Source organism: Mirounga angustirostris, unplaced genomic scaffold, assembly GCF_029215605.1.
Source record: "Mirounga angustirostris isolate CCGP_5_RB_7025 unplaced genomic scaffold, mMirAng1.0.hap1 SCAF_4, whole genome shotgun sequence".
Lineage (NCBI taxonomy): Eukaryota > Metazoa > Chordata > Mammalia > Carnivora > Phocidae > Mirounga > Mirounga angustirostris.
In genome coordinates, this window is record NW_026991712.1 from 107,654,253 (window position 1) to 107,676,746 (window position 22,494).

Genomic DNA, 22,494 nt, shown 5'->3' on the forward strand with positions numbered 1-22,494 from the left:
CTCTGTGGGGAAGTTGGAGTTGGAAGCCAGAGCATCTGGAGCAGTGCTTATGTACTTTACATGGCGGGTAGTAGTGAACTGTGCAGATGGGTGTTTGCTCTACCTTTGGAAGTGTTGTCACCAGTCTACAGCACAGATGGTCCCAATGGGGGGAACACAGGGGGCCCAGCAGGCCCTGGGTCCACATGAGAAGGAGCCAGTACTATTAACATGAAGCTCTTCCATGCAATAAAAGGATCAGAAAGACTCCTTTTGTTTCCAAATGAAATAGAACAGAGAAATACTGTTTCTAAACCCTTCATTGGATATTGCTGCTCAGAGTTATGGACCTTGGTGCCAGAGGGCGTGGAGTTGGCATTTTATGTTTTCAGCAACACTCTTGTTAACTGCTGAGATGTGATGACTCTAAATATTTTGACAGCCCACAACAGGACTCAATAGAGAAGCAGAATCTAAGATTATGCATGGTTTGGACATCTGAACAAATTTTCTAAAGGATGAAGGGGCTGGATAAGATTGAACTCCTTCTAAGTGTCAAAGTCAGAGTCAGTCTTACCTGAGGGCAGTTGTTCACCTGCATGTTCAAACACCTGTGAAAGCTAATCTGAATCTTGCAAGGAGTGGTGGTGGCAAAATCACATAGAAACTGAGTAAGTTATATATGGAAGAGATAGTGGACTTCAAAGTCATACTTCCTTCCCTCCTTAATAATTTAGATCAATAGAAAGGCTTTCACATCAGTTCTATAGGCTTCTACTATTCTATTCAACTTTTGCAAATGAATATTTAATCATTATACTTTTGAGAAATAACATAAATCTATAACTTTTCTTCAAAATTTTATCTTTCTTAAAATGAACTTCTTGTTAATATTATCTGAACGTCCCACCAAACTCCCCCATCACCAGGCCTTCCAAATAATATTTTGAGGTAACAGGCTGCTTCTAAAAATAAGTTGCTGCAGGTTGGGGACATATTTAGAAAATTAATATTCCCAGCCCGACTGCACTCTGCCAACCCATATAAACTCTGTCCTTTACTCTTTGTTTGAATAAATGTTATTGTTTTTTGGAGTGTCTTATCTATAAACTTTATTTATCTAGCTGTTTTTTTTTTTTTAAAGAACAGATTTCCATATTTGTGCTTTATGTAGAAAAGCATGTTGGGGGAAATTATATTCCTAAGTACAGAAGTTCAGATAAAAAGGCTTTTAACTGCTTGACTTTTCTTCCTAAAATAAAGCAAACTAATAAAATATTATAATGTCAAGGTTGACATTGGGTGATAAAGTGAGTTAATAGGTGTTTCATAAAGCATTTTGACTCCATTCCTGAACAAATCTTTGATGATAAATATAATATTAAAGTTGGAGTCACACTGCTTAGGTTTGAATCTCAGGTCTCTCATTTACTAGTTGTGGGACCTTGGGGAAATTACTCAACCTCTTTGTGCCTCAGTTTCCTTATCTGTAAGAAGGAATAAAAATACCTCCATCATAGGGCAGTTGTGAAGACCAAATCAAATTAGTATATGTAAAGTATTTAGAACAGCAGCTGGGCCAATGTAAGTGCTATATGTCACTTTAAAAAATGACAACAAAGGGAAGATATTTATGAATTTATATAATAAATAACGTGTGTTTTGTAAGCTTAAATTAAGGGCATTGGAGATCATAAGTAATCAGTTTTCTAAAAGGTACTTCCCCTTATATACTGGAAACCCTTAAATTGGCTTGCTTAATAAATTCCGCTGAACCAGAGCTATTAGGGTTTCACATTTAAATTATAATTATACCTTTTCCTAATACACCAGGAGCAGTACGCTGGAAAGTTGCACTCATACCAAAAACAAATGCGGCCAGACTGCAAAATGAGTTTGTGTTCCCAGATTCATCTCATTCATTTATTTTTGGGTCTCAATCATGCTTTTCTTTGTGCGTTCTCATCAAACATTTTTAATGGCTTAGTAAAGTATAAGGATTTCCTATGTAATCAACATTTCCTCTTTCTGTGAAAGTGTTTTAAAAATAAAGTCCTTCAAATGTCTAGTCATTTTTTTTTTCCCAGTAAAAATGAATGGCCTTAAAAGACATTTGTTCTGGCAGTCTGTTTAAAGATGAGAGAAATGAAAGCCAAGAAAACCGGAAGAAGATGGCCTCCAGGGAAAGATCTGTATGATGAATTGGAAATTGCAAGGAATACTATTTCTGCTTTCCCAGGCAGAGCTGTCACCTCAAAAGCCTATTTCCACGAAAAGGAGTGTTACCCAGAGTATCGCATTGTCATCTGTCGAGTGCATATTCCCTTAACGCGGGTGAGGCACTTGAAGGGGACCACTAATAATTCAGTCCTGTTGTACAACAGAAACTTATATTTTGATACAGAAGAAATCTCAACCATACAGAAGAAATCTCAACCATACAGCAGTCTAGATTTTCTGAACTAGCAAGAAAATAAACATTTAAAAAAAAAAAAGATAGGAAGAAAAAAAAGAGGTAGAATTACTATCTGCTATAAGGCAATTATGAAGAGCTGCTACACCGACTCAGGTCCTTTGACAATTCTCCCCGGACTCAGCAGCCAGCAGACACCCCAGGGAGGTCCAGTGGGGAAAGTATGACTCTTCTGTACTGGAGGAAAGGAATGTGATTCTTAGATTGGAAAGGTCAGGTAAATCCCACTCTCGTTCCCTGGCCACTTTGTGCTGCACAAGCAACATCTCAAAGTGCTACTTAAGTGCCTTTTTTTTTTTTTTAAAGATTTTATTTATTTATTTGAGACAGAGAGAATGAGAGAGAGAGAGCATGAGAGGGGGAGGGTCAGAGGGAGAAGCAGACTCCCTGCCGAGCAGGGAGCCCGATGCGGGACTCGATCCCGGGATTCCGGGATCATGACCTGAGCCGAAGGCAGTCGCTCAACCAACTGAGCCACCCAGGCACCCATTTAAGTGCCTTTTTATTTCCCACCTGTGTCACTGTTTAGAATAATACATTCCAATCTCGTTGTGTGAATTAATACTTGTTCTCTTTTGTTTGAAGTATTATTTTCTCCTCTTCCTAATAACCAGGGAAGTGGTGAATGAGTTTGTTGTCACTTTATAAAGTTAGCCTTTCTCACCTTTCCCTTTTCTTTCTGAAGAGCTCAAATTCTTTTATTCAGTTATCATAAATAACTATACTAGCTAATCCTTCCTAAATGTGAATTTCTTTCTTCTAAAAAGGAAGACTTGCTTTTATTGACTCCCCCTAGTGTTTCTGGGATACCAGCTTTACCAAATATTTAGGATTGTCCCTAGAAAAGATTTCTAAAATCAAATAAGTTTGGGAAACAATGCGTCATAAAATTAACAGTTTTGTTTAACAGATTGTCATGCTTTTGATCATTTAGGAAAGCTATTTGGGAGGAAATTACCCTCTTAAATGCAGAAGTTCAAAGAAGAGAGCTTTGATGGCCAGATGTTTCTTAAAATAAAGCAAAATTTAAAAAAATATTATAATTTCAAGTTCAACTCCAGAACTGGACGGCATGGAGTTGAATCCTGACTTTATAACTTAGTAGCTAAATGACCTTAGGTAAGTCATATAATCTCTCTGTGCCTTAGTGTTCTCATCTATAAAATGAAGACAGTGAAGGAATGCCATCAAGGGGCAGCTAGAAAATAGAATCTTAATGTGCTAATATGCACTGTGCATCTTTGGGAAGGATTAGAGTTTGTAGCTTTTAGCTGATTTTTTTTTTTTTTTTTGGACCAGGAATATCTCCCCTCCCCCAAACCCACTTAACATCCTGCTGAACATAGTTTTGGAAGCACTTAGGGACATTTAATTATTGCTTGTGCTTCAAAGACTTATGTCTAAAAACCCCATTATCTCACGTTCCCAAAGAATATTTAAGTTTTATCATGCTTTTTTAAAAATGTTGATAAAGAACAGGGGGAATTAATTTGAACATGTATTTTGGAAGAGCAGGAAAGCAAGCCAATGAACTGTATACCAGTTTTTATTAATTATGAGTTAGTTCTTTTGAGGAACGGCAGGTACATTATAACGGTATTGGCCTACAGTAGATTTGTGAACATGAAGATTTTGACCTTATATATTAAATTTTTTTAAAACTACAAGTATGCAAAATGACTTTGAATTATAGTGCTCTCATAATTCATTTTTCTTATAGCTTCTGTTCACTACATTTATGTGAATGGTTGGGCAAATATAAAGATCATGTAAAATTTAATTAACTAGGAAAGAGTTTTGTAATGGTTTTCATAAACTTCTTATTAAAAAAGAAAGAATGTGCATAGTGTAAATCTGTGCCTTGTTGTTAGGCAGACCATGCTTTCTTTTTCTCTATGATCATGCCACTTGCCCCCCACCTCCTTACCCCCAGCCACACACACATGCACACACACATACACTGCAAGATTAGTGTCAGGACTTTCACATTATCCCAATGTGTCAAACTATTCTATTACCTTTTCCAAGCATCCCAGATGTCCTTACCATGAGCACTAACCCATCACAGATCTGAGTTGGACAGAACCTTCAAGATCATCTACTCAAAGCTAAAATTTTCACAGTGCTTACCCTGTGCTAGCTCCTAAGAATTTTATAACAGGTAACTCATTTAAGTCTTACAACAGCCTATGGTGGCATTATTTCTATTATCCTCATTTTATAGATGCAGACGCTGAGGCAAATGTTCATATTCTACTACTTTGGAGAGGCAAGTATGCCTTTCCAGCGTTTGGAGAAAAAAAAAATTCCAGGTAGTACTTCTCCATGCTGTGCTCAGCCAGAACCTCAGGCTCTGGAGAGTTTTAATATTGACCACGCTGCTTAGATGGGGTTGAAGAAGACTGTATCCCTTTCTGTAAGAGTGTTCCAGAAAGGAACACCACGTTTGGTCACTTGCGTGTTCAGTCCTCAGTCAGCACTGACTCCTCATCTTCTCTCTTCTTTATTCATTCACTAATATAGTTAGTGAGTATGTCTGTGTTGGCAGCTATATTGTAAGTTTCTCTGACGCCTCCTGCATTCCAGCCAGAGTGAGAAGTGCTGAGGAGTGAGTGGCTTGTCGGGACGCTTCATCTCTCCAAGTCTCACTTAAAACATGTGAAAAGCAAGAGCTTCGGGTTTCTTTTTATTTTAGGTTTCATTGAACCTTGCCTTCTAGAACCCCACCTAGAATCCCATTCTAGACACTACAATGCTTAGAATAGCTCTTTGCACAGTGCAAATATGTAATCATGATTTGTTCAAATCAGTATGTAGAAATTCTTTTAAAAATATCTCTGAAAAATTTAAAACGTGTGGTAATCAGGACTTTTAGACCCCTCGAAATATCCTGTACAGAGCTTGGGGGGGGGTCCCTTATTAAAACACAAACGGTTGGACCTCCCACCCAGAACTTCTGAAACAGTAGGTACGGGGCGAGGCTTGCCAGTTCCCTCAAGTTTCAAGGTGCTGCTGGCGCTGCTGGTCTGGGGACCACATCTGAAAACCACTGTCCAGAGAGCACTCTGAAAACTGCCATGTAACTATCCTCTGGCTTCACAATTAAAAAATGACTTAGTAAGCTTGTCCCGCCCAGTGGTGGGGATAACAGCTTCATGTGTTTGTTATCCCTTGCTTGTGCGTTTTAACAGGAGTATCCTAAAGACTGCAAACCTTCACTCAAAGGACCAAATCCAGTCCCTGTCCTCATTTCCTCCTATGTAAGCTGCCTTTGGACCCATTGCTTCACTAAAACTGTCCCACCCCCTAGGATATGGGGGCCTTCTGGGTTCCACCTGCCTGCAGTCCTCACCACCACTGCTACCATGTGCAGATTAAGAGCTTGGGTTCTGAAAATGAACTGCCTTGGGTTCAGATGCTGCCTCTTCACTCCACACCCAACCCTAGGTAGTTCACTTCATCCGTGCCTTATTTTCTTCATCTGTAGCTGGATTTTAATAACAATACTTACCTCATATGGCTGTTTTGGAGATTAAATTGGTAAGTATTTGCAAAGGATTTAGAATAATCCCTAATACTAGAAATTATGCCATTAAGTTAGTTTTCTTTTCAATGTTTTTTCTCCCCAGATTTATAGAGATATAATGACATATTACATAAGTTTAAGGTGTACAATGTGTTGATTTGATAAATTTATATATTGCAAAATGATTAACATCATAGCATTAGCTAAGACCTCTGTCCTCTCACATAATTACCCTTTGTGTGTGTGTGTGTGTGTGTGTGTGTGTGTGTGTGTGTGTGTGTGGTGAGAACATTTAAGATCTACTCTTGTAGCAACATTTAAGTATACAGTACAGTATTATTAGCTGTAATCACCATAATGTACATTAGATCCTCAGAACTTGTTAATCTCATAACTGGAAGTTTCTGCCCTTTGACCAATATCTTTCTTTCTTTCTTTGTTTTTAAGATTTTATCTATTTATTTGAGAGAGAGCACAGGAGCTGGGTTGGGGGGAGGGTAGGAGCAGAGGGAGAGGGACAAGCATACCCCACTGAGCAGGGATCCTGACTCAGGGCTGGATCCCAGGACCACAGAGATCATGACCTGAGCTGAAATCAAGAGTTGGACACTTAACCCACTGAGCCACCCAGGCACCCCGAGCAGTATCTTCCTATTTCCTCCCAACCCCCAGCCCCCTAGTAACCACCATTCTGCTCTCTATTTCTATGAGTTCGACTTTTCTTTCTTTCTTTCTTTCTTTCTTTCTTTCTTTCTTTCTTTCTTTCTTTCTTTCTTTCTTTCTTTCTTTCTTTCTTTCTTTCTTTCTTTTTCTTTCTTTCTTTCTTTCACATGTAAGTGATACCATGCAATATATGTCTTTCTTGGCCTGATTTATTTATTTAGCAAAATGCCTCAAGGTTCATCCAGGTTGTAGCAAACAGCAGGATTTTCTTCTTTCTTGGTACTGAATAGTATTCTATTGTATATACCACGTCTTCTTTATGCATTTATCCACAGACAGACACTTACATTGTTTCCACTTCATAGCTATTGTGAATAATGCTGCAATGAACATTGGAGTGCAGATATCTCTTTGAGAGCCTACTTTCACTTCCTTTGGATATACACCCAGAAGCAGGATTGCTGACTCACATGGTAGTTCTAGTTTTAATTTTTTGAGGAACCTCCACACTGTTTTCCATAGTGGCTGCACCAGTTTGCATCCCCACCAACAGTGCCCAAGGGTTCCTTTTCTCCACATCCTCACCAACATGTATTATCTCTTGTCTTTTTGATCATAACCATTCTAACAGGTGTGAAGGTGATATCTCATTGTGGTTTTGATTTGCATTTCCCTCATGATGAGTGATGTTGAGCACCATTTCATGTGACTGTTGGCCATTTGTATGTCTTCTTTGGAAAACTGTCCAGTCAGTTCCTTTGTCCATTTTCAATATTTTGTTTTGTTTTGTTTGCTGTTGAAATATATGAGTTCTTCATATATTTCGGATATTAAACCCTTATCAGATACATGATTTGCATAGATTTTTCTCCCATTTGATAGGTTGCCTTTTCATTTTGTTAGCCTATTGGGTTTTTTGATGTGCAGAAGCTTTAAGTTAGCTTTTGTTAAATGTTAAATATTTCCCAAATTTGCCTCTCAGGGTATCAGCTTCATGATTTCTCTCATAGCTACATACCACCTCAACTATCACTTATTTTTTCTTTAAATTAATCCACTTTACTAACAAATTGTAAAAAGGAAACATAGCATTACCATAAATGAAATACAAATATGAATTGGTAATAGAAGCTAACCATAAAATGAATATACTGAAAGCCAGTGTTTTTCAATTCTAACCAGATATTATTTTCTGCTGAACACTGAGCCTGAGACTCACTCCCTCTTTATTGAAAGAAAAAAAAAAAAAAAAGGAAATTAGCAAGTTCTCACTGCTGTTAAATAAACCCCCACATCTCACTGGCTTCAAACCTTAGAGTTTATCTCCCACTCATGTGACAGTCTAGTGCAGGACTACTGACTGAGGGACTTTGACTCCTGTGTTATGGCACCAACAACTCCTGGGCCCAGAGAACTCTCTGCTTCCAGACAGCAGATGGGGAGAGAACATGGAGAAGATACACATGATTTTTCCTCCTGGTCTGAAACTGACACACATCATTGAACCTGATGTTCCTTTGGTGTAAGTCACCACCTAGCACCAGGCATGCAGGTCCGGACTAGGTAGCCACTTCCCAAGGCAACTTTATAATATGAAAGTGAGGACACAAGTTTTTGTGGTCAAGTTATGAAATATATACACTTACAGCAAAACATAACCATAGTTTTCTCACCTGTGGGAGGGATAACTAACTACATTACTGTTTATCACTAACTATATTACTTCTTCAGTAATTCTCCTGAATTCATTGAATTCTGTCTCCTAACCTCAATTCCACTCAGAAACTATGTTTCAAGAATTTAGCAACACCTTAATTAGCAAAAGTGCTGGAATACATATAGACACTGAAGTAACCTTAATTTCTCATATCATGACACAAAGTTAATGAGATAGTACCCCGTGTATCTTTTTACCTCTTGGTATAGCTTAGAACCTTCTTTGGCTAGCTTGAAATTGACGATGGGAAATGAGCTCTCTCTATATACATGCCTGTATAATAACCAAGAAGGCACAGTGTGTTTGATAGGAACCTAAATATAAACCCAATGCTTTCCTACATTTTAAAATTTAAGTCTGTGTCATGACCTTTATGGATAAAGTTGCCTTTCAGATATTATTTCACATATATCTGAAGTGTATGAGACAGGTGAAGTACTATCACACTGATTGCATGACCTCTACTGCTGCATTACATCTGAGATGGTTTTCTTGTACCAATTTCAAACCAATGATGCATGGATATCTTTGAATCATCACCAGTTGAAAGAGAGAGGAATTTCTAATCAGGTTTTTATAAATAAAAACACAAAGCTGTTTGGAGTTTGGCATTTGATGAAAGTCTACAGTGATTGCATCTTCCTGAGAAAACTTACTTCAGTATTTTGTCATTAAGGAATATAGATACTAGAGGGTCAGCCTCTGGGAATTGAGGTATAAGAGCAACATTATGCACTTATAACAAACATTTAAACATTTATATTTGGGGATTTATGATTTGCACCTGCACTTTTGTAGGTTGCTATTCATTGGCAAGATGGGTTTTTTACTCACTACCAAACAGGGTAATAGATAAGATATAGGACCACTACCAGTTCTATTCTCAAAGATGGGATAAAGACATGGATAGGTCATTTAGCAAAGGGGGTGTGTGTAGGTCCAACTTCATAAGCAAGGTAGGGGTCAGAGGACTTCATAATGTCAACACTGAGTTCAATAAAGAATAATGGAGTCACTCCATCAGAGGATGGGGTATAAAAGAAATATGTTATTCCAGCTTGGGGAGATCTGTGGAATGTAAGGCTTCTGTTTACCCGGCGGGTTGAGGTTCGGGAACACAGGTCTTGCCTCCAAGAACATAGACTGTCAGGTTGCAGTTAGAAGGGGACTGTGACTCAAAGAACAGCACAGTTGCTCAGACACAACCCTGGCTGGGTAGGTAAAAAGATGAGGGCCCTTCAGTACCAGCTTCTGAGCCCTTTAATGGTATCATCACATTCCATATCAGATTTACATGGACCATGAATAGACACCACCAACCTTCCACAGGGGTTGCTTAAGAGCTTCCTATAGAACTGAGGATCGGGCAAGGGCTTTCTCCTTTATTGGCAGAGGAAGAGTCGGGCTGGGATGAGTTAGTGAGTCCAGATGAAGGGAACTGGAAGGCAGATGCAAGAAATGAAGTGAGGGTCGACTCCTATGTACTTACTGTGCCAACTTACACTTTCTCTTCCAGTAGAGTCTCTCTCTCTCTCTTTTTTTAATATCCTGGTGAATAAAAAGCTTTTGCTAAGGTGGAGGAGCTATGAACAGCTGATCCATGGGAAGCCAGTGGTGGATTCACCTCACTGGGGCCACAGGCATTCTTATTCCTCATGTTCCACTCCCTTCTCACTGTGCTTTCTGTGGACAGCTGGGGGCTAGAGGCAGGCAGAAGGAGGGGTCATGTTCCTTCTCAGCCCACCTCAGTTAACATGGCTCCTCACCTCAACTGTCTCTGGAAACAGGTTTCATTTATTAGTTCACAGAAGAAGGAAGATGTTATCAAGGAGAACTACAAAGTGACAAGGTTTTAAGTAATTCCTGTCTCTGGATTCCATGCGCTGTACGTGTCATGTTTCCCCCTCTCCCACTCCCAAGGAAGAAAGCAAATCAGTTATGCTCTTTACCCAAGGGCTGCTTTGGGAATTGAATGAAAGTGGCAGCCAGTGACTCCAGATTAAGAACTTCTTCTTGATGATGGTGAGAAAATAACCAATCCACCACGTCTTCGATTCCACATAAGAACCAAGAGTATGCAGAGGAAACATGAAGAAATGTCATTGAAAACGGGATCTCAGAGAAATAACAGCAGAGTTAGAAAGGGTGGTGCAAATCTCCTTTGGTGTTTGTTGGAAGTTTCGCATGTATGTCAAAAGGATTAGGAAAGTAGCTTTTGAAACTCAGTTCTTTCACTCTCGGAGACCCCAGGATTGTAGAGGTCCTTATGACCTTATGCTTTGTGCCCTAACACTGTCCCCTTAAAACTGTAGAAATGCTAGGAATGTGGTGGAGCTCCAGGGTGTAACCTGAATGTTGGGAAGTGTGAATAAGGAGCTGGGGGGCTGTGGGGGGTGAGCTGGCTTAACCTGGAAAAGTTGGAGGAAAAGCTTACAAGTTTCTAGGCAGAAGCTATGGTCAAAACAGCTCTGAACTCAGATTCAGATTCTGGCTGTGCCAGTAACTGTGTGACTCAGGCATGTTTAACGTCTCTATTTCTCTCTGGATAAGGTGTCCTTATCTATAAAATGGGCAGATTGAACTGGATTTCATTCATGCATACAGCCATTCACATTTATTGCCAGGAACTGTGCTTTAATATGGAAGTATAAAGATAAACATTATACAGTCCCTGCTTTGGAGAAGCTCGCAATTGAGCGGAAGAGACTGATGTTGCTGATAGTTACAAAATCATGAGGAAAGTACCATAGTAAATGTACAAAGCGCTACTGGAACACAGAGAAGGGATGGGTTGCACCAGGAATAGACGTAAGGAATAGGCAATATTTAAATTACATCTCAAGCACAGAACTATGCCTTGCCTACCAAGCTATACTAAGTGATGGGCCAAGTATAAAAGCCTGGATATATGGAAATGCCTGGTATGTTGGAAGAATTTAAATGTCTAGCTGTGGCTAGAACATAGCATGTGTGGAGGCTGTTGTAAGAGTTGCAGAAGCTGAAAAAGGTGGGTTTAGGCTCAGCTATAAACCATCTTTTATGACAATTCCCGTTATCCCATTGGTTGTGAAGGCACACTGAAAATTATAAATAGAAAATTTGGATTGCACACATTTTTTTTCAATGTATCAATCTGGCAGTAGATGGCTTGAAGGCCAGAGAAAAAATGGTCATATTTGAAATATAATTAAGATGTAAAAGAACAGGAGTTAGCAATTGCTGGAGAGAGGCAGATGAGGGGGACAGAGGTGTCAGCATGGTGTGTAATGGTGTGAGAGTTCTAGCCTGAGTGTCTGAGTGGAGGATGGCAGGTTAACTGAGATGGTGACATGGAGGGGCAGGAGGCTTAGGGTAGGAGAGGTGAATTTCCTTTTGGGTGGGAATGCTCTGAGGACTTCAATATGCAAATCTGAGCATGTTGAGATGTTGTCATTTAATAGGTGGTTGGGGGCCTGCATCTGGAGGTCAGAGAAGAGAGAAAAAGCTAGGATTCCTTAGAGTAGCAGGGGTTGTAATACCTTTGGGAGAATAAAGTCCTCCAGGGAGACCTCTCACAGGACAAGAAGAGAAGAACCAAAATAAAATACCAGGAACATAGAATTTAGGTTTGTAATTCGCTGACGAGAGCTTTTGCCTCCAAGGCAAACTCAATCTACTTTAGCTTCTGTTCAGGTCATGTTGAGAGCTACCAGAAGGAGGGTCTACCTCCACTCCTCTTCCAATGTTACCTTCCTAGTAAGGTCTATATCTAAATCCTCTTCATCTATCTGATCACATCTATCTACCTTTTCTCTAAGAGTAATCAGGATCACACCCTTTCTTTGATGCTGTGTTACTTTGAATTCTCCTAGAAGCAGGTACAAAATGTGATTAGATGTACAAGAGATTTATCAAGAGAAACACCTGTAGAAGATAAAAGTTTGGGGAGGGCTGGGCCAGAGAAGGCTAGGAGAGGCCTCAGACTATGATGGAGGTGTGACCTCTGTGAAGGAGAGGAGGAAGGTAGGGAAATTGGGTAGCAAGCCCCTCAGATAACAACACAGTTTCAAGAAAGACTTGGCCAGGCTGATTGGCAGTTTTAAAATCAAAATTGCCAATCTGAGGTATCTCACATCTCAGGGGAACAGGCTTTCCTGGGTACCCCCACCATGCTTAGTCAGTCATTTGCTAGAAGGAACCCACAGGAAGTGCGGTCCCAGTGGAATAGCAGCTGGGCATGTGAGCTGGAAAACCTCCCTGCAGCAGGAGACTCTGAATGGCACATCTCACTTCAACCACAGATGCTTCCAGTGACTCAGTAGCATTTCTTTCCAAATGTGCTACTGGCAGTTATTGTCCAAACCAGTTAAAACTCAGACTCCTGCCATTATTCATTATTTCATTTGTGTCCACCCAACTAGGTTATAAAGCTTTCTTTAAACAGCAATGCCCAACATGGAGTCCTTAACTCAGAAGGTATTTAAGTATTCATCATAATAAAAATTGTTTTATTTTCATTACATGAATCTGCTGATGGTAATAAACAATGGGAGTTTGAACTTAGGAAATTGGGATGGGTGGAGGGGTTAAGGGAGAGTATAGTTTGGATGAAGAGTTCCACAGATATCATAGTGAGGGGGGACAGAAATAAAGTAAGTGAAGTAGACACACCCACGAGAGAAAAGCAGACGCTAGGGTCTAGGCACCTACATTTGTTGAGATAAAGTCCCAGTAGGCACACAGAACACGATATCCAGAGAATGTGGTAGAAAGGGCTAGTCTAGAGAAAGAACTAGCGTTGCGGGGGAGGGGGGAAATCCAGCAGGATGGGATGGATGAGAGTTGAAGTAGACATCACTGCAACTCCCTTTTGTTGAGAACTAAGCTTTCTGCCCAGAGAGGCAGTTTTCATGCACCATGACACACCTTCTTAACTTTGGTGAATTGGACCAGAAGAGACACCTGTCCCCAGCTGAACCCCCTGGGAATTTGGAGTTGGGATGCAGTAAATCTAATTAGTTGAACTTTCCCTGAACTGAGCTGACATGTTCAAAATAGGGCTCTTGGAAACTGTTGGGGCAATCGTGTACGCTAAGAAGCAGGAGAACTGGTTTGCAGAAAGACAAGAATGAGTCAGGCATTCAGAGAAGAGCTGAGAGGCAGTGTAACTCCAGAGACAGGGAGTGAGACGGAGAGAGTAGTTGCCTGGACTCCTGAGGAATTTCCATTCCTGGACCTGATCCTGAGCCCCATCCCCCAAGTTCTGAGATAACACTCCAAACCCTAGAATAAATTCCCAGTTTTGCTTAATCCAGTTTGAGAGAGTTTCTTTTAGTAGCAGCCAAAGAGTATTGATTGAGACAGTGTTTCAGCAGATAGGCTGAAGACACAAATAGGGAATTCAGAAATGTGCAATGTGCTGACACACAGCCAGGCAAGAGGTTAGCATTAGGAAAACAGAAGCAGAGCCCTAGGAAGAGGGGCCTGGACAAGGCAGGTCTTTGCCTGGTAGGAACCTGGTAACCAAATGCGTTATCAAGTCAGGGACGAGCATCCAGGATCTGGTTATAGGAAGGAACTAGGGTGTAAGGTAGAGCCTTCATCACAGGAACAAGGCAGAAGTTGATTATTAGGAGTCAGGCAGAAGGTCAGAGGCTGACTGAGACCTTCAGATCTAATGAGGATGGAATTCACACATACATTTAGTAAGAACTATTGGGTATCTGTTACATTCAGAGGAATTTTGTGTATCGTGGATTAACAGACGGAGTTGGGGGTAGGGCCAGGGACTAGGGGGTGGAGCCAGCCTGAGGGTAGAGACCCCCTGGTACATGCTCTGGAGGAGAGAAGGCTTGGGAGGGCAGAATCAGGCCAGGAGCCAGGCAGCTCATGATGTGGAGTAGGTGAAAGATTTTTAGAATTTGGAACATTGTAGGGCAAAACAGACGTGGAAGAAGTTGAAACTGAAAATTCAGAAAGCAACTTCTTCCAAAGAGCAGCAGAAGAGTGATTCAGAAAGGAAGATAAGAAGATGTCAGGCACACAGCTTATCTATTTGTCAGCTTCTACTAGGGCCCTGGTGGCAACTGATGAACCCATAGAAAATACCTCTTGTGCCTCTTCAGGCCAGATGAACTGTTTCATCACCCACCTGCTCTACTTTACCAAAGTTAAAAATTTCAAGAGGATTTGGGAGGCTATAAATGCCAGCCTTTCCTAATTCAATCCAGTCTTACCAGAGGCAAGATTGGATTCCTTTAATATAATTCAGCTCAACATCTACTGGTTTAACCTTGAACCCTGACCTCCTTGGAAGAAGAGATACAGTAAGAAAAGAGGAAAAGTTAGAAAGAATAAAAATTAAGAAATGCTCTATAATATGTTACTCATATTGGAGTAGAACTAGGCCAAACACTTAATCTCCTATGAACTTCTGTGTCTCCCACTTATAATTTTGAGTATCCTGTAATTACAGATACTACCTTTCGTCAGGACCCCAAAAACATTTTTCCAGGCAATGTTAGGGACTCTCTGTATAGTATGTTACTTAACCTAGACAAGATGTACTGGAAACTAACCTTAATAATGACAAATTAGGCAACATAACATTTGCTCCATTTCTTTTCTCTTAATCATATTTCTAGTGTTGATCATGGTATTAAATAGAGTCAAAAGATCTGGGGCTGAGTCAGCAATTTCTGGTTGGCTTCTGACTGGCTTGATGGGGAGCAAATTTTTTAACCTCCCTAAGCCTTCATTTTCTCGTTCATGGAGGAATATTAACACATGCCCTAATACCTTGCTGGGTGATTTTAAAGGCCATGTATGAAAACCGCTGAAAATGGTATAAACACCAAGGGAAAATAGGCAGGTCCTTTAGTAAATCAGCATAGTAGAGCAAAGAATCTGTACCAGAATCTAATTTTTCTCCTTACTGGCTCTGTGGCTTTGGGCAATTCATTTGAGCTTCAAGTCTTGTTTTTTTCAATTATAAAAGAAGTATGATAATATTTTCTGTTTCATTTTTTATGAAGATTAAAATGACATGTATACCAAAATATAAAGAATATATTAATGACTACAACTTTTAATACTGTCTCAGAATAGAATAATGAGATTTTGGCGAAGGATAATCTCAAGGCCAAATACATGGGAATTGATTTTGTTTCTTGTTATGAAAGTATTAATATAATTTGACTTTAGGTTGTCTTTATCTGATCCTTTCTAGAATATTTTCATAGAAAATTGTTCTGATTTCTGTGAAATGTCAAATTTAAGCAAGACATAATCACTTAAAAATAAAACATGGAATTCAGTTACATACCAAAAATAAATATGTGTGTCCTTAAAGATCCTTTGTAAATTTTTTTTGAATGAAGTCTTTCAGAAAACAAAAATGGTATGGTACATTTGTATTCATAATTTATCAGTTTAATACTCCCTTGAATTGAGAGAAATATGGGTTGTATACATAGGGATAATGTTCTAATAAAAGGGTTTAGTTAAGCAAATATGATTCAGTTTTAGATTGAGATTGTTACCACTCAAAGGAGTTACTTTCTTGCGTTTTTTAAAAAATAAAATTATTCTGCATTTATATTGCTTAAATTCTAATGTTCTTTAACCTTTTATTTTCTTGCAAGATAATAGTTGGAGAAACTGCAGTGTTTTGTCTACAACTGGCCACACGGGATTTTGAAAACCAGGAGAAAACTATTTTAACTGGAGATTGTTGCTATATAAACCCACTGGTGCGGCGAACTGTACGATTTTTGGGTATGTGTTCATTGAATTATTTTTATTGTTGCTGAAACCATGTTTATGTATAAGCTAACCCTTAAAATGATCAGCATTTTAACTCTATGCAAATATTGGATTATATTTTATTTGAAATGTCTGTTTGGTTTTAAAAATAACAGTGCATACTACTTTCTCTTATATGGCTCCACCTCAGATGTAATTTCCATATTATTTTAAGAAAAAAAAAAGAACACCACACTTGGATGTTTAATATTCTTTAAGAAACTAAAAATTATATAATTAGAAGAAATGATTTACTGTGTTTATGAAATTTCAGAAACAGTGCTTGGGGAGAAATGATAATCTAGTTAGATTGTTGAACATCATGAAAGACAAGAAAAATAGCTTGGCAAAGAAAAGATATGTTGTGTTTGTTAATTATCAGATGTAGCTCTCCATGCACTACCTCTGAACTTTTTTTTTAATGTGAACAAAAAGGTATTAGTGATTTTATTAGAGGAAAAGATTTACTATTATTATATTGTACACCTGAAACTAACATAACATTGTACATTAACTATACTGGAATTAAATTTAAAAATTTTTTAAAAAATTTTTTATTATATTATGTTTAATTTTAGAAAAAGATTTACTGATACTTGAGCCTTCAGTCTGAAATTCTAGCACTAATACATGTAAGCATTGATGAATTATTGAAAATCATTTCAATTCAGTAGAAACTTGGCCAAGACAAATTTTTTAACTGGACACAATAAAGTTTAATATAAATTATCATTTCCAGTATTTACCAGATAAAAAAGTATGTCTGTATATGCTAAATAAAATTTAAGATAAATTTTTATCTGTATTTAGATTGAGATTAAGGTCCTGTACCCTTCAATGTATTTCTCATATCGGTGGGATCAAGATGAAGACTTTAGAGATATTATGCATAGATCACCTAATCTATATATAAATCCACTTAAAGATTAATCAAATGTTATCTTGCCTTTGAATCTCTCTAAAGACAAAAGGTCTCCATATCTAAGACTGTTCTTTTTATTGCCATCAAGTTATGCATCTCCAAAGCCCTCTTTTATACTGTTGAAGTGATGACAACTTTTATATGAAACTTTAAAAAGCTATTTTTTACATGCATCAATACTGTGTTCTTGACTCATTATCTTTGCATGAGTCATTTAATAACAAAATAAGCAATAATATACTCAAAACTAAAAATGATAAAATTGACACTTTGCAAAATACTGTTAAAGCAAATTTTATTATGCCTACTTAAGTAGATATTTTTTTGCATTTGCACACATATTTCTAAAGAATATATGGCACAAAATAAAGCATGTTTTAAATCTGTGTATGTTTCTCATTATATGATTTTATGAAATATTTACGAATGCTTGATTTGTTTCTTTTCCCTTGTTCATTATGATTTGGATATTTCTGGTTTGTTAAAATGGGAAGTTTATAAGCAAAACATTATTGCATAATAGGGCATCATTCTTTGTAGGGACTTTATCCTGGTGGTCAGCACTGTGGATGCATTCATGGGATCTCACTTTAATAAGTATCTTTGTAGCTACAGTATTGGCCTTGGGCCTGATGCACTGAATATTTTAATTCAAAAGCACATTTAGAAACTTTACAAGTATCAAGAGACATTTCCATATCCTTATCAAATACTTCTATTTTACACAGGAAAACTTATTACAACAGATAAAGAGAATGGTTTGGTTAAATAAAATGAGTACATCTTAGCCTAGATTTCAAGGGAGTAGAGATGAAGACTTGCCAGCTAAGTTCCTGTGCTGGGCCATGATGTTTGGAAGCAGAGGTTATGTACATGAACGTTCTATTAAGCTCCTCCATTCTCTTTCATTTCTCTGCCTCTCCTAAGTTTCTGCTTTTGATAACATTTACTTGTATGACTCATGAAATGCCGGGAAGATGTAAAGAAAGACCTTTTCATTATTTCCTTTTAACGTTTCTAGATAAAGAACTAAGGTCTTTGTTTCGTTGCCATTGTATACACATAGAGTTTTGCTATGTGCAGGTTTATGTGCCTGAGCCTTTTATAATCTTATATAATATTTCAAAAATTAAAAGGATAGCCATGCTTCTGATGCTGGAAAATTATTTGATCCTGCACAACTTTCCTGGTGACTTCCTAATAACAGCCAATAATTATGTATAAAGGTTTAGCAAACAAACAATCCAGAAATTTATGACTAAGAAATAAAGCATCTGATTATTATCATAGAACCATATGACTTTTTAATGAACCAACTGTTTGGGAAGTTTTCTCCTGGCATAATGTAAAAATGCCTGATGGAATTTTACTTCCCAAAATTAAGAAGAATAGATTTCTTCACATTGATACCACATCCTCAAAGATTGTTATCTGTCGGTTTAATTGAAAATGGTGCCAAGGAATTTATTTTGCCTAAATAGTGGAGAAAAATAAATTTTGGTTCTAATGACCAATGACATTGAATTTAGAAATTTTTTTTTTAATTTGAGTAAATTGTCACATTCCTCATAAAAAAAAAAAAAAAAGATCTGTGTATACTTAATTTTATACGTTCCGGTAACCAAAGCGAATAAATTTTAATGCTGTGAAGATAACTGAAAAGTCATAATTTTGACTGCACTATTATTTACGAAATTGCCCCAAATTTGATAAAGTCCAACCATAAAATATAAGGTGGAACTAAGTTACTAGTCGTTATGTGACTTTTTAAAATGTGTTTGTGAAAGCAGTGTAGAAAGCAGTCTGAACCATTCTTCTTAAGATTTTCCACGACATTTAGGGCGCCTGGGTGGCTCAGTTGGTTAAGCGACTGCCTTCGGCTCAGGTCATGATCCCAGGGTCCTGGGATCGAGTCCCGCATCGGGCTCCCAGCTCGGCAGGGAGCCTGCTTCTCCCTCTGACCCTATCCCCTCTCATGCTGTTTCTCTCTCGCTCTCTCAAATAAATAAATAAATAAAATCTTTATTAAAAAGATTTTCCACGACATTTAAATGAAAACTAATGGCATTGGATTTTACTGCTAATTGGTACCTCCAGCAGAGTTAAAATCAGTCTGAATGGGTTTAAGAGGCATAATCAAAGGGAGACACCTGCTCTGCTTTATGTTTATAAGATGCAAAATATTTTCAAAATAGGGAAAAATCAAGATGGCTAACACTAGTAGAAGGTGAGAAGCTGAGCCCTCTCCAGAGAAATATGTCTCCTTTTTAAAAATTGCATTACCCAAACACAGTCTTAGAATATATCTTCTTCTTTTATCTTATGTCATAAACCTGCCATGCATAAACTGTAGCCAGTGGTAGACAGCTCGATATGTTAAATAATTTAACACTCCCACTACTCCAGAAAGCAAAGAATTGGAGAGAAGTGAAATGGAAGGAACCACATGTATGTATGAATTATTTTATAGTTTCTAAAATATTTCCATGTTGACTTATCGTAAACTGAAATACAAACAAAACAGAGTTACGATGGTTTGTTTTCTTCCTCAGGTATTTATACATTTGGGCTATTTGCTACAGATATCTTTGTCAATGCTGGGCAAGTAGTCACAGGGAATCTGGCTCCACATTTTCTTGCCCTGTGTAAGCCCAACTATACAGCGCTTGGATGTCAGCAGTATACACAGTTCATCAGTGGGGAAGAGGCCTGCACGGGCAACCCAGATCTCATCATGAGAGCAAGGAAGACGTTTCCATCCAAAGAAGCGGCTCTCAGTGTCTATGCAGCTATGTATCTGACAGTAAGTAAGGATTATTAACCAGTCTTAGTCTGCCTTTCTGTTCATTCTCCCAATGTAGAAATTCTTTTTCTCTGCCATAATGGAAGTCACATTAACAGCTTAATTTATTAATTAAATTTAATAAAATAAAATTATTATTATTATTAAATTTAATTTATTAATTAAATTTAATATTTTAGCCATTTAATTTATTTTTAATAATAGCTGTTTGGACTGTGAATAGAATTAAGTCAGTTGACTCTCATGAGATTATGTGTGGGTAGTTGGTTGTCTTAAAGAATATAGTCATTAGCATTTCTATTTGAGAATATGTTTGTCTTTATGTTAAATAGGGCTTAATGGAAACAAATTTGTCCCGTAGCCGTCCCCATAATCTTGTAATAGCCCAATTAAGAAAACTATCCAGGCCTCTTAGCTGCCTACTCAAGCTTTAACATTCTCTGGTGGAGGTGGGGAAAGGGGCAGTCTTTTCTTTAGAAAGTTTTTTGTTTGGTTATTGGTAACAGTTGTCATCATAATATCTCAACTAGTGTTTCACTACTTTCGCACAGAGCTAGCCAAAATGTCCTTGTAAATTATGTTTTTTTTTCTTTATTCTTGAGTCTTTGCCGTCATTTTGGTGGTGAGAGCCAGACCCCTCCCGCAGATGTCCAGGACCTCTAGGTGGAAGTAAATGGTCATGGTTGAGTGCGTTACGGCTTCACAGGGGTAGAAAGAAGGGCAGCCTTGACAGGCAGCTCCTGGACCCAGCATTCCTGCCATCTGCCCTTCCCTCTATTACCAGGATCTGCCTTGTAGTTCTGGAGCTGGACTCCCAAAATATATTCTGTAGGCTTTTCCATGCCTACAGTAAAAAGTTCAAAGATTTTAAATGTCTTTCGGGGTTCTCCTTTCCAATGATTCTAATAGCTCCTTTCTTCTGATTCCAGCTCATTGACTAGAGATCTCAGGACCTGTTCATTGCTGATGACTTAAAAAAACCTCAGAATTATTTTTACCCTCAAGGAGCTATTTGATTACGGAAATACTTCTGATATTCTTAATGCAGTCGTGTCTGCTTGTCTCTAAAAGCAGAGAGAATACCCAGTAATACCCTATGACATCTCTACTTGAGATTGGAAACAAAATTACTGAATAAGCAACAATTTAGGAGGGAAAATATAGCACCATACATACCGCTCACAATGGCAGGATAATTCTGGAGGCCATAAGTACATGCATTTTAACATTTCTAAAGTTTTCAAGCTGAGCGAATTCTGTCCCTCACAGCCTGGACTTTTAAAAATCCCATCAAAAAAGGTTTTGTAGAGTTAAAGATCAAATCTCATCCTATCCATTTTCTCTTCCACTGTCTTCTGACTTCTGTATAGTTTGTCAGTTACAATTGCCTTCTTCCCCAATGTGCTCCCCACTCCACTCTTCCAATTTCCCCTGATTTCTTTATCCCATCAGCTTTGCTTTCTGCTTCCCATTCTAAGGCACTACAGACTTGCTATAAATCTGTTTATCCATGCATATTCTTTCTTATTCATTATATTGCTTCACCACATGTCCCATCTCTCTTAGAATATGAAGCATTCAGCCTGAAAATGAAGATTTAAAACTTGAGTGAATCAGAAGTCACAAAATACTTTTCATTCATTGTCATCACTTCTAAATCTGACCTTGTTATTTGTATCCGAGGATGAATTGCAAATATCTGCATATACATATGTGATCAAGCCAATGACTTGAGACAAATTCCAGAATACTCTCTGAACCCAAATCCTGTTACATGATTATTTTAGCACTAATAGATGATTGGTTTTGCTGTCTAACCAGGGTTTGCCAATGGTAGTGAATGTGTGAGTACTATAAATACTTGATCTTTTTGTTCTGCCAAAATCGTGTTTTCAAAGGCATCGCTTTGGGAGAAGGCATTATGCTTTTAAGTCCTGGAGAAATCTTAATATCTTGTCTTGCCTCTGGTCAGCTGGCAAGTGTTTTAGCAACCTCTTATCTATATATAAAATATATTATAATTATATAATAATTATAATTACTATAGCAAACATTCATTGAGCATTTACTGTGTGTCAAGCACCAAGTGCCTCACTTTTACTTACTTAATATATTACTAATTGTATTAAAATTTATTCTTTATTGATTGCTATTACTATTTATGTAGTAATTGAGTATTTGTATTAATTTACTGGATCCTTATAAAAACTCCTTGAAGTATGTAGTATTATTATGCCCATTTTACAGATGAGGACGCTCAGAAAGTGAAGTAACCTGTCCAAATCCATAGAACCACCCATTTCCCTGGCTACAGTGATTCCAAATATTCCAGAGAAGGGATATTAAATCATATTAGTTCTAGTGTGTGCATGGTCAGCTAAATTTCCTCCTGCTGCCACATAATCTCAGCATCCATAAAGGTTATGGCCGAGGGTTCAGATGGTAGATATGTTTAGAGAAAAAACATTTAATAACTCTCCAGCACTCGGAAATCTTCTATCATTAAACAGTGGTTCAGACTAAAAGTCAGGATCCCTCCTTGTAATTACATTGCAGGGTACCTCTGTCTTCTTAACAATAGATTCTGTTCTCTGCCAACTGCTTTTCTCTCTCCCCTGCCACCCGGTTA

At 38.0% G+C, this 22,494-nt stretch overlaps 1 protein-coding gene across 1 annotated transcript in view; it reads left to right on the forward strand.

The window, feature by feature from the left end:
• PLPPR5 (phospholipid phosphatase related 5) overlaps window positions 1–22,494 on the forward strand; it is a 90,244-nt gene that overhangs the window by 26,290 nt on the left and 41,460 nt on the right. Inside the window, exons 2-3 of the mRNA XM_045899051.2 lie at window positions 15,981–16,113; window positions 19,615–19,865. Of these exons, the coding sequence (XP_045755007.2) occupies window positions 15,981–16,113; window positions 19,615–19,865 (384 nt within the window). The remainder of the gene's footprint in view (window positions 1–15,980; window positions 16,114–19,614; window positions 19,866–22,494) is intronic.